A 12311-nucleotide genomic window follows, 5' to 3' on the forward strand; every position below is an offset into this window, starting at 1 on the left:
TAAAACTCTCATAAAGTACTTACAATTACTCTGAAGTTTTGACATTGTGTTGTGTGCTATGTTAAATCACCAGTGTTAAATTAAAATTAAGACCACTGTGCGAAAAACCTTTATTTCAACAGTTCACTGCAATCACATTGCATATCATTAACTTCTGTTTTCTTACTTCATCTCACTGGAGATTTGTTATTAACATTATTATTTTACCATTTTCAACTATACTTTGACATGTCATCTCACAAAACCAAGACTATACACTGTACCTTTAATAGGCAATGAGAAATTATATAGCTACTTTTACTCAAATCCTCATTATTTGCATTTTTGTTTTACAAATGCATTTAAGAATTTATTTCTTATATTGTGGGTGGCTGCTGTTTCTATTCTTTAGGTACGCATAAAAAGACTAGTTCACAGAAAAGAAATACGCAGTTACTGCTCCTATGTGCTTTGACTTGTTTATTCATAGATTGAGAGCTGCAGAAAAAAAATATCATGTATTAGGAAAAAAATTAACTGCTGCTACTGAATTTACTGGATGGCATCTCATTATCACCAGCCTCCCATGGAAGCATATGTAACAATTCTGGAAAATGGCACTCAAAATTTCTGGTAGCTGTATTAAAGCACTTTGGGCTGACTACTTTTAAGTTTGTGAATCACATTTTCACTCAACTGTTTTTAGTCAGACAAAGAGGAAAGAAACCCACAGGATCTTCTATGTATTTTACTGCCACTCTGCTCAACTCTGAGCAAACTATTCCAAATGGAAAGAGAAAAATAAAACAAGCCACAGAAGTTCTCTAAAGTTAAACTGAAACAAAGGACATAAAAGATTTTTTAAAAAGGAAAACCTTAACTGCAGGAAATATAAGGAAGTACTGAACACGGAAATTTAAGTATCACAATGCAAAGACTGAAAGTAACAAAGACACTTAGTGCTGCAGAGAGCTATCTGATGTTAAAGTTCAACATAATTAAAAACATTAAAGACATCTGTCCCCGAAGCATTTATCTATTAAAATGGAAGGGTCACTAATGTAACAATTGTTTAAATTACTTCCAAGACCTTAGGGTGGACACTCATAAGTTTGTATCTTAATTCTAACCAGGATCATTAAAAGAAACCAACTGTCCCCACGACAAAAAAAGCTGAGAGAAGAAAACAAGATCTCTTTAATGCTGCTACTACATCGATCTTATTCCTCTAAACCCAAAGCATTATATCATCTCTATTTCCCTCATTTTATTTCCAAGCTGAAGACTGATGTAGTTAATATACATAAACAGCAATACAGTAGGACTATGTATTTTACCAAATAACAGAGTTAAAGGGCATATTGTTTTAGAAGAGTTTGAAAACATTATTAGAAAGATTATGCAACATTATTTCCATAAATATAGATTGCCACATTTACATAATTTCAAATCAAATTTGCCATGAAAGCTTTCAGACAAAGCTGTAAGTAATTAGGATGTAAAATTGGTTTTAAAACTGATTATTCTAAATAGGTGGAACTCTTCCCATGGTTATTAAAACCCATGGTAACAACATGGAATATAAATTGCAGCTCACAAAGGGTATCGCAGGTTTACGTACTAAGCTTGAACAGCGAATTTACCTGGTCCAGAACATGAACAGTAAATTTATATGAAGTAGTATGAATAGTGACTTTGAAAGTGTTTCCAAACTTAATAATGATACTGTAGATTAGTACCACATATGGAACAAACAGCACCTCATTAATGCAGCAGTAGGTCCTTTTCTCCCCAAGTAAACTACACTGCCAGCTTGGTAAAGCAATAATAGTCCTACTCCTACTGCAGAGGTGAGAACAAACATCTTCAATTAAAATTTGTCAGAAGCATCACATGCACCTAAGCACAAGAATTCCAGCTTCTTTCCCAAAGTTATAGGATGAGGCTTGTGAAATAAGGGGCACATTATTAAACATATAAAGTTTAAGATGATGAGTATTCAACTCTCAAAACAGCAGCCCATTACATGGTCTTTCAACAAAACAAAACAAAACAACAACAAAGAAAAGTCTCAGCTGCTCATTCCCACTCCTTCCCTCCTCTTGTTTCAATAGAAGCATTTATGTACCTTCAGAGTGAAGTGCATTGGGGAAATCATTCTGTAGAAACAACCCAGCAAAAAACCCTCCCATGTCTTGTCTTTTTTTTTTGTCCAGGTTACTTTACTTTGATTGATACGTTCATTGTACAGCCACACAAGCAGTTGTGCTGGCACATCTGCTGAGCTGTGAATAAACAGCCAGGGAACAGCAGCAGCTTAAGCTATGTTTGCCACTGAACACTATGGATCATAAAATCACATATAAATCATGTCTCACCTTGACTACTGTAACTGCACTGCACCCTGCTACCAACCTCTCTTCCAGCCATTACCATTGCTCTTCACACTTGAAAAGTTCTTACAGACCAGGAAGATCTACTAGGATAAATTAATTGCTTTATCTGTAGTAGTACCCTTTGTCTGACAAGTTAGCTGTACTTGAGATGATGAGTTAGGAGAAAACCTCTACCCTGAGCAAGGCTTCTACTGAGAGTGGTTCAGCTGGTGAAAATAACCAACAGATCTTTGTTGGTCAGTTCCTGAAGGGCTCACAATAGTAGTAGCCTCACTTTTATCACTTGACAAACCTTCAGATAAACATGTAACATACATACTGCCCTACTGAGTCCAATCCGAAATTACACAGAGGGTATGGAGGTTTTCCAAGATTACTTACAGATTCTTCAAACACTTCACTAACTTTCCAAGAAAGTCAGTCTGAGTAAGCATTAAAAGACCAGGTCATATATAAACCTTGCAACCTTCTTTTTAAGCAGTTATATTTCTAGACATAGCTAAAAGCTGATGCAAGATAAATTGCGCAGCTTTGCATAAAGCTCTATCAGGCAACCCTAGAGACTTGGAATTTTGACCTGCTGATCCTAATTCTCCGTTACTGGACATGAAGCACAGTATGTACTGCATGAAAGATGTTATACAGAACAATACATCTTAGTCTTGTATTTTGCAATGCTCCACAAACGAATATATTGGGAAAGTTATTTTTGCTTTCCAAAGACATTTTTAAAGTTTTACCTTTAAGAAGCTGTCTGATGTTAACAGTGCAATCTGATTCTCTGAAACTTGACTTTCCACGTATCTGGTGGCAAGAAAAAAGAACATAAAACTTTTATAATATAAAGTATGATTAAAGATTATAGGGTTAAAAACCCTAAAGTTTAAGCACTATAAGGATTTCTTTGGAAAGATTTGAACAGAGACAGCCAAATTCAGCAAGTTGAAAAGCCACTCCAAAACCCCAGAGATTGTGCTCCAAGTCAGCTTAACAAGTTTCAAAGTGGTTTATGGTTATCTTTCATAATTGTTTGTTTCTGTATTAAGAACAAGAGAAAAAAGTACAAGTCATTACACACCATGGAAGCTGTACTCTCTCTCCTTTTGATTGATTTGAAGTACACAGCAGTGATCTATAGTTTTCACAGAGCTACATATACAGATTCCTTTTATCTTTTTAAAAGCTGACTAAATACAAGACTGTCCAAAAATTTATTTCCCCTTTTACCTTCTAAAAGAGGGCAGTTTTCGAATGTTTTCACACTGGTCATGCGATAAAGTATTTACTCTCTTCTTAGCATCTACCAGCTCGCAACACAGTACACTAAGAGGCTGGGAATAGAAGTGCTCCACAACACAGAGCTGAAAAACAAAGCAAGAACCAGTGATGTTAATAAAATCCATCCTCTCTGCTCTATCTGCCTTTTAATGCTTTCTTATTACTACAGTGCAAGTACCACAATGGCAATAATGGTATTCCTTTAAAAAAATATCATTACAGCTCATAAATATTCCATAAGTCTCTACAGGACACTGAGTATTCCATTTGAAACACAGCCACATAATTACCTTTTTTTCTGTATGCGCTATTCATCTTCAGTACTTCCTCTTTCCCACCTTTTACATAAGGATAACTACAGCTTGTCAAATATTTTTTATTCACTTACATTGATTACCGGATTCTTTAGATTACATATTCAGCTCCAATGCTCACAAATAACAAAGAATGTGTTTAAAGATATGAAAAACAACTACTGTACACAAGCACGCTTACCAAATGTCCTAATTTCAATTTCTGTTTCATGCACACAAAAATACACTGCTAAGTTTTTACCATGTAGATGTGCAAACAAGCTTTATCACTGATTTCAGCTGCACTAAATGTTTGTAGCATCAGAGCCTTGCAGAATAGCAGCATATACTTATCATGTCTATTCTTAAAAACAAAACAAAAACCTGATCAAACTACCTCACTAAAAACTTTTAAAACATAAAAACTGTCAAAGAGGAAAGACACTCCGTGTCAGAAGAGTTAATATCACTCCTAGACATAACGAGATGATGGTGTTCCCTTGTATCTATCACTTAGGAAAGCTGATCTGAAATTGCTTTATCCTTGAATACTTTTAATGCACAAGGACACAGCCATATATGCTCTCAGGGATAGGACTTGTATCTCTTTATCAGGCTAATGGGGAATCATTAAATCCTGATGACTCTTTCAAATAAGGAGTTGAAACTTTCACGTGTAAGTCTATGTAGGTCCATCTGCAGGCAGAGGTACTACTGCCAGGACATTTCTCCTGGATGCATGTAGTCCTGAGTCTTAGATATCAAAGAATCTGAAATGCTCTAAATGTATATGAGACTAAAAGGGCATATTTTACTAACAGGTTCAAGCATGGAACCAGGCAAGAAATAACTTCACAATCCTGCATTAAACCAGATTTCAGGGACTACTAATTCTTTGGACAACTCTTGTCCACAATCCACAAAAGCTACAAGGAGACTCAGACACTGAAATACATCTAGATATGAAGATCTATATAAGCCAACAAAAATATAATTAGCATGCTCCATATAGAATATTTTTGGAAATCCTGAAGTCTTCCACTTTGTCTCCTGCATTGCCACACAGCTTGCTTGGAACAAGCACTTCCCTCTTCTCTAGGGAAGAGACACTGCTGCAGCCTACTCACAGCATGACAAATCAGAATACAAGGACCTGGTACAGCAGGTCAGAGCTGGAGAGTTCTGCCAGGGGTGTTAGAAGCTACATATTAATCTATAACAAAACAGAGGTCTTCCAACCCACTAAGGCAGGTCACCCTTTTAAATGTAACCTTTAAATATAGTTTTTTATGGCAGAGTAAGCTTTTACATGCTTCTTATATCTGTCCCACAAGTTTTCCCCTTAAAACCTTAGCAGTTCAGGTTTTAAAACATCCACCTGTTCAAGATCCAAACTATTCCCAAAGGACATTTTTCCATCCAATTCAGTGACAACATTAGGACCTAAGAAATCTTTCAGTGCCCAGTAATTACCCTTCTTTTTCACAATCATAATTTGTTACCATTGCCTACCTGAAATCCTTTGATAAAATTCTGGACAGAAAAATCGTGGTACAAGAATATGTTGATGAGAACCTTCAGAACTTTCTCACCCAGTTTAAATGGACACCAGGCTGTCAGAAGCAGCTAAGGGAGACAAAAAGGAAAAGTACCCATAGCAGAAATTCTTTCCTAAATTCATCTCAGCAAAATTTCTATATACAATTTGATACAGCTCTCAGCATGCGTTAGCATTCAACTGAGATACTAAATACCTGCCAACTTCTAAAACCAGTATTTCTACTAAAATATACATGCAAAGATTGAATTGATTTTCAGTTTAATATTTCACTACATTTTTTAAGTACCTTTTACTTATATGGAACATTTGAAGTTAGCTTTGCTGAACATGATTTTTGTGTTTATTCTTAAAGTTACAAACACAACAGAGACTGATGTAACAGCCAGGGATACCACTACTTTCAGCATGTGTAACTGATTTTGGAAATCCTGCACAAAGTGGTGTACCAAGAATTGCACAGGCACGGCGTCTATATGGCCTGAACATTTGGATAACTACTAATTTTTGACAGGTGACAAAATTCAGGCTGAACTGTATTTTTCTATGTTTAAAGCTATCTTTTCTGGAACAAAGTAAAACTCATTAAAGTACTACCTTAATGAAGAGGTAGGAATGTCAAAGTGCAAGTGCCCAAGGATGTTTGCACAGATGCCAATGTAAACGAAAGATGAAAGCAGGTATGTGAGCGTGTCTCAGTGTGAGAAGGAAGCTCCTAGTATTAAACTACTCTGTAGCTGTGAGTAGCAATATGCAAACTCCACAGCTCTCAGGAACAGATTCCATTTCAAAAGTTTCAGACAAACCTACTTTTAAGTCCCTACAAGTACACTGTGCTTGAATACACACACACTCCTATACAGAAAGGGAATTACCTTGTCAATTATAGTAGACAGGTGCTCCTTACAGGAAAGGGACTGGAAAAGTTCTATGCACAGCAGAGAGGAAACAGAGTGAGGAAGTAAGCTGTGGATAATCATTGGAGATGTAGCAATTCCAAAAATCAGCGCTAGAGGTAATTCACGGATATGATGACTAGATCATGGGGGAAGGGAGAAAAAAACATGACAGTTACTTACAGAAAATCATGAAACAAATGCATTATGTTCCTACTACAGTACTGAGCTCAGAAGCAGAAAGGGGTAAATTAAAAGATTTGTTGCCAGTAAACCAGAAGAGTTTTGATGTGGAGTAAAAAGAAAAAGAAAGGAAGCTACTTAAAGCTATGAAGTAGAAAAGCAAATTAAAGTTTATTTTAGGATTCAATTTGCAGGAAGTGGCACCAAAAGCACCTTTTCAGTTACAGTATTATACTGGTTCTATCTTCCCAAAAATGTTGAATTCAGAGAACTGAATCTTGTAATATGAATTATTTTTTTCAACGAAATACAGGAAAAATAAGAAGGGACATTAAACAGCTAACAGTCTCAAGAAAATTAAAAATCTTACACCATTTAATAAAACTAAAATAAATATGAAAACCTCTAATGTTGGAATTTATTTTTTTTTAAGTATAATGGAAACACAGAACTTCTCCAGGGTCAATCTTTCTTTTCAGATAATTTTTTAGTTTATGCTTTGAGAACTCATAACGAGGACAGAATGCTGTATTCCTTGTGAACAGCCTACAAATTACCCAAAATACAGTGCTTTCAATATTTTTTCATCATTATTTTCCAGTTTTTATTAATTTCAAGGAGATACAAATTCTGCTATATTAAATATCTTCTAGGTTAAAATTGACAATTTATTCCTTTCCTCTGTTTTCACCACAGCAACTTTTTGACCTTGGTGTTTTAGGTGTTAACCTGCAATGATTTAATTTCTCTAATTCCTCAAGTCCTTTGCTAGAGACTTAAACATAAAGCCTACACACTTCATATATTGTCAACTGTTGATAACCTAAAAGAGTATCAAAGAGAAACTGAAACTTGTGATTAACAAAATCAGAAGAATCTCTCACATATACCTACTTCAACACTATTACTAAACATGTTTAAGAATAAAACGGAGAGAATAAACCCCATCTCTATAATAATCACAAAGATATTTTACAAAGTATTATGCAACTCTGTCGAGCTTCCATTTCACCCATCTTCTACTTGACATTAATCAAGACAATCTCTAGTTATAAGATCTGAATCCTCTAAACCTTTTTTCTGAAGCATATTAAAAAAGCTTATTTGCAAATAGCAGACTGACAGACTTGAACTGAACTTCACCTACATTCCATATAATCATAAATAGGTACTTATGCTTCCTAAAAAAAGCAAAATAAACCACAACACTTAAACAATCAAAACCTCATGCTCCCCTGCCTTACATCCTAATTATTTACAGATAACATTTCTGATTTTACTTCTTGAAATGTTTCCTAGAGAACCCATGTGCCAGATCTGAAGCAGAAAAATATTTGTGGGTGTCTCAGCAAGTGAAATTGCTTAGCATTGTTTAGAGGGAACATCAGGTGCACACGCTGCAACTAAATTAATTGTACAACTGGGGCCCAAATTTTGCTGCTGCTGTAGTTTCAACCTGGGGGCTAAGTGTAAGATGCTCTTTTTTGGAGAACAGCATGTGGTTTTGATTAGAATGCATGAGATGATATCAAGGAAGACAGGTTAAGGAAGGACAGAAGCACAGGAGAACCTGAAGTAGTCAGCTGCTAATTACAGATCCGGCCAAGACTGAGAAATTTTCTGGCTAAGTTTTATATACTCCTACTAGCAAGCTAATGACCTTTAAGCAGCATTACATCAGTAATCACACAAAAAATATACTCTGAAAACAATTTTAAAAGTCTACAGAAGAAATCTAGGCATCTTAAAAAATCAGTTTCACAATCACAAATTCTGTAACAACTAGTCACCAGTAAATCCTCTTATGTAAAGAATTAAATCAGTCACCCAGCAGCTCAACCCAGCTCTTAGGCACTCTGATTCAGAGTCCCAAGCTAGCTTTAGGATAATTTATCCCCAAAACCTAGCAAATAGTTTTTTGTTCAATCACTGCTGCAAAGCAGCAGCATCAGGATTTCATTCCAACTCTCCGCTGGTCTCATTGTTACACTTCAAAACAGCGGCAAACAGAAAACGGGTAAAGGAGTGGAAGACTTAAACTTCAGGTCACATTACCTGCTGATGACTATGAAGTCTTGAAGTACTTTTGTGGTGAAACTCTCCATGTCTTTGAATATAACTACAACTGGAGGAGATTGCCAGTGTCTAGAAGAGGAATTTCTTTTTTTTCTCGTAGCTTCAGAATCTGTTTTCTTTAAAGCCATTCATTAACAAACAGAAGACAGTAAAACAAAAAGACCGAATCACATCTATGATATTATAATGCTCTAAAGCTACATGACTGACTTTTTGCTACAGTTGTATTTATTATTAACACCTATAATTCCAATTTCTCTTCCTTCTGTTTGGCATAGCATGAAGTATAAAGAATAAACACATTTTAAAAACCCACATTCCAAGAAAGACATGAATAGCTCTGTGGGACAGGACTAGTGAAATCGTTGGGATTGAGGGAGAAGACTGGAGTTGTGTACATGGAAATTGCCCATTTCTTGTATTTTTACCCAGTAATAAAAAGAGCATGTACTCATTTAACTTTGGTTTAACACACTGCTCTGACAAAGTCATCAGAAAATTAGTTCTTCATGAGATAAAACTTAAAGTTTCACTAGCTTTAGTAAATACAAAGATACAAAAACATTTTGAAAGTTATTTTCTCACTGCTTGTCCATTTAGTGTGGGCTGCAGATGACATACTGATGCATTAGCACTAATACAGTGCCTTTCCCCTGGATCACTGTTCTGTCTTACTCAGTACTCCTGGGAGGAAAGCTTCTGGCACAGAGTTGATGCTGCATTTTAAGCTTCTAGTTCCAAATAAAATATAGGATAAAATAGTACTTTTTGCTTGTTTTTCAGAATTCCAATATTCATACCGCATCAGAAACTAACTCCACTTTTGTTATCTATGTTCGAGATTTATATTCAAATCACCTCAGTCTCAGTTATTTCTTAGTGTTAAACTAAAAGCTAACCTTTGGCACTTTTTCACTATGGCACAGAAATGTATTTAATTCTTTTTAAAAAAGCATCTAAACACCAGGCATTTCTATAAACTGGTGATAAAAACAAAACATTAAAAAAATCATACCTTCATTACACTCTTATACCAGTTGATAAGAGAAGTCATTGAACAACGTATTTTATTCTGGGAAACCTGCACATGGCTGTCATCTTCGAATGAGTCCTCATCTATATCTATACAGCAGTTCATAAGCTGCCCCATCAGCTTCTGCATCAGATTTTTTATACCTTCACAAAACATTTGTAGACACACAGTAAAGACATTTGGTTATTTGGTTACACTTTCTCCAACTCACACTCTAAAAAATTACCCCAAATTACCTCTTATTATTTGTCACTTTTCTAACTATCCTCCTCTCTCCAGAATGCACACCTCATGCTCCAGAAAGCTTTAAAGTATTCATGATATGCATGTTGTTAATGCATTAAAAATTATCCTATCATTTTGCCTAGATAGCAACAATTCAGGTGAAGGAATTGGCCCTGTGCCTTTCCTGAATTCTGCCACATGCACTTAGAGCGACCTAAAAATAAGTAAGGCACCCAATCCATAGATCTGGGGACGCTGCCCTATTTTACTTAAAAAATACAAAGGAGCAAGGAGAGTGGGACAAAATTTTATTTGACCCATTCCCACACTGTAATAATGTGACTGTAAGCATACATACATACCAAATCAAACAAAAGGAAAGCCAACCTACAGTATCAACATGCAATACACGAAGCAGCATGCTCTTGACATTTAAGCTACAACTAAGTAGTATTTCAATCTTCATTGTTTTCAAGAGAACTGAATACCTCTTAAAATACAGTAGGCATGATTGCTATGTTAACATGGAATTGAGCAAATCTTTAGAGAGTCTTCAAGATCCCTCCATCCCATTATTCTTACATTTGGGGGCAAAAGCTAAAATTTCTAGTTAATTGATAGCTTATTCAGAAGCAGCAGCAAAGCTATTGCAGTATTCACCTGGGCAATCTTTGGCTTCCAGCAAGGCTACATAAGGAGTAATGTCATCCTGAAGGACTTCCGAAAGACTTTTAAAAGTCATGTCATGATCTGTAACATTTACACCTAGAAAAAACCCAAACATTTCAAGGGCATTTTTCCTGTGATTTGTAACCACAATGATTGAATAATAAACTGAACAGCAGACAAAAGCCAGAAGACCAGAAGATCTCTCAAATAGTCTAGGAAGGAATGAAAAGCATCACACCACCTATGAGGAAAGATGAAAAACTAACATCAAGATTAGACATACATGTTAATACTAGCTGATTAAAAGGAGGAGGGAATCATTGCAAAGACCCTTCATATAGTTTGGGGTTTTTTTTAAAAAACAAAGATTTCTCAAGGGTGCAAACCTGCAAGGAATAGCATTGGTTTTCTAACCTCCCTGCTATTCATACCCTCAGAAGTCATCCACAGTCATCTAAGGCCTGCAGACAAGATTATGAAATTCAACTCCTCTACAAGAGGAGCAGTGCATACACCTGAGACCTGGATCCTCACATGGCTTATGTAAGGAGGAAAATTACTATGAGTTAGTATGAACTACAGTCTGAATTTACTATGAACTGCTCACTATTTGCTGCCTTTGCTAACATCCTTAATCAAAAACCAAAAAGAACCAGGCCCTCCAGAAGGCAGTTCACAGCTTCTTCCACAGAAATATTCAGAGTAGGAACTTCTCATTTCCTACTACCTACAAAACAGACCACCTTCCAGGCTTCGTTAGTGCTCACATGGTAAATGTGAATGCAGGCCTGATTTTAAGTTTCCCAAAATGATCCAATGAAAATGCAATCAGGTTGCCTTGAAGCAGGTTTAGGATTACAGTTACAACCCTTTGAAAGAAAGGAGGGGGGGGGAAAAAAAAACCCACAAACCAAGCAAAAAAAGAGACTTCAGAACTTCTCTAACTTCAGTAATATGATCTTCAACTATCTTCTTCACTCTACTTCTTTTCTAAGATAAAGACACTGCTTTCCTACATGTAAAGATGAACTGCAAGGACACGTATCAGAAATACAGAAGCTGTGTAACCGTGTAATTATGTCCACAGTTAGTCAAAGAAACCACCAAGCATGTCGGTGGCAGAAGCAGGGACAATCAAAGCATCTCCAGTGCCTAAGGGGCCAAAAAAATAAAATAAAAATAAAATATCCCTACTGGCTGCTTAAGACAGACCTTTAAGGAAGGCGTTAACTCACTGGACTATTATGCATACCAAGGGAGAGAAGGTCTTACCCTGCTTCCTTCTCCCAGCCCAATCCCTCTAGTTAACATTTCTGAAACTGATACTGCTCTCAGTAATGGCTGGAAGTCAGCAATGTATTTTTCTTTGATCTCTGTGTCAGTTTTAAGCAGATGTACGTAACAAAATATATCTTTAAAAAGTTACCTAAGACAAGAGCTGCAGTAGGGATTTCTCTGGACTTCATCTGACAACTCCATTCTGTTGTCTTCTCTTGGAACTCAGAATGAGACCGTCTCAAAAAACTTACTAGATTATCAAGTAACTGCTTATTCAAGTTTTCCTGTATTTTCTGCAAACAGAGAGATTTTATTTATAAAAATGTGCAAACACCAGAGTCTTTTCCTTTTCCTACCCCTTTCCTGCATAGTTTTTAATCCTTGAAACTCCAGAGTAAAATTTTAAGTAACACCAAGTTTTCCTGTGAACTATAAACATGCTAATTT

At 36.0% G+C, this 12311-nt stretch overlaps 1 protein-coding gene across 6 annotated transcripts in view; it reads right to left on the reverse strand.

Annotated features, from left to right (window-relative positions):
- Window positions 1-12311, reverse strand: part of ORC3 (origin recognition complex subunit 3) — a 52419-nt gene that overhangs the window by 30632 nt on the left and 9476 nt on the right. For all 6 annotated transcript variants that reach the window (XM_040597541.1, XM_040597540.1, XM_040597539.1 and 3 more), the window contains exons 4-11: window positions 12013-12157; window positions 10578-10682; window positions 9675-9835; window positions 8639-8775; window positions 6380-6539; window positions 5459-5572; window positions 3603-3736; window positions 3116-3179 (exon numbers count right to left, since the gene is read on the reverse strand). In XM_040597541.1, the coding sequence (XP_040453475.1) occupies window positions 3116-3179; window positions 3603-3736; window positions 5459-5572; window positions 6380-6539; window positions 8639-8775; window positions 9675-9835; window positions 10578-10682; window positions 12013-12157 (1020 nt within the window). The remainder of the gene's footprint in view (window positions 1-3115; window positions 3180-3602; window positions 3737-5458; window positions 5573-6379; window positions 6540-8638; window positions 8776-9674; window positions 9836-10577; window positions 10683-12012; window positions 12158-12311) is intronic.

The sequence above is a fragment of the Falco naumanni genome, chromosome 6 (assembly GCF_017639655.2).
Source record: "Falco naumanni isolate bFalNau1 chromosome 6, bFalNau1.pat, whole genome shotgun sequence".
Taxonomy (NCBI): Eukaryota; Metazoa; Chordata; class Aves; order Falconiformes; family Falconidae; genus Falco; species Falco naumanni.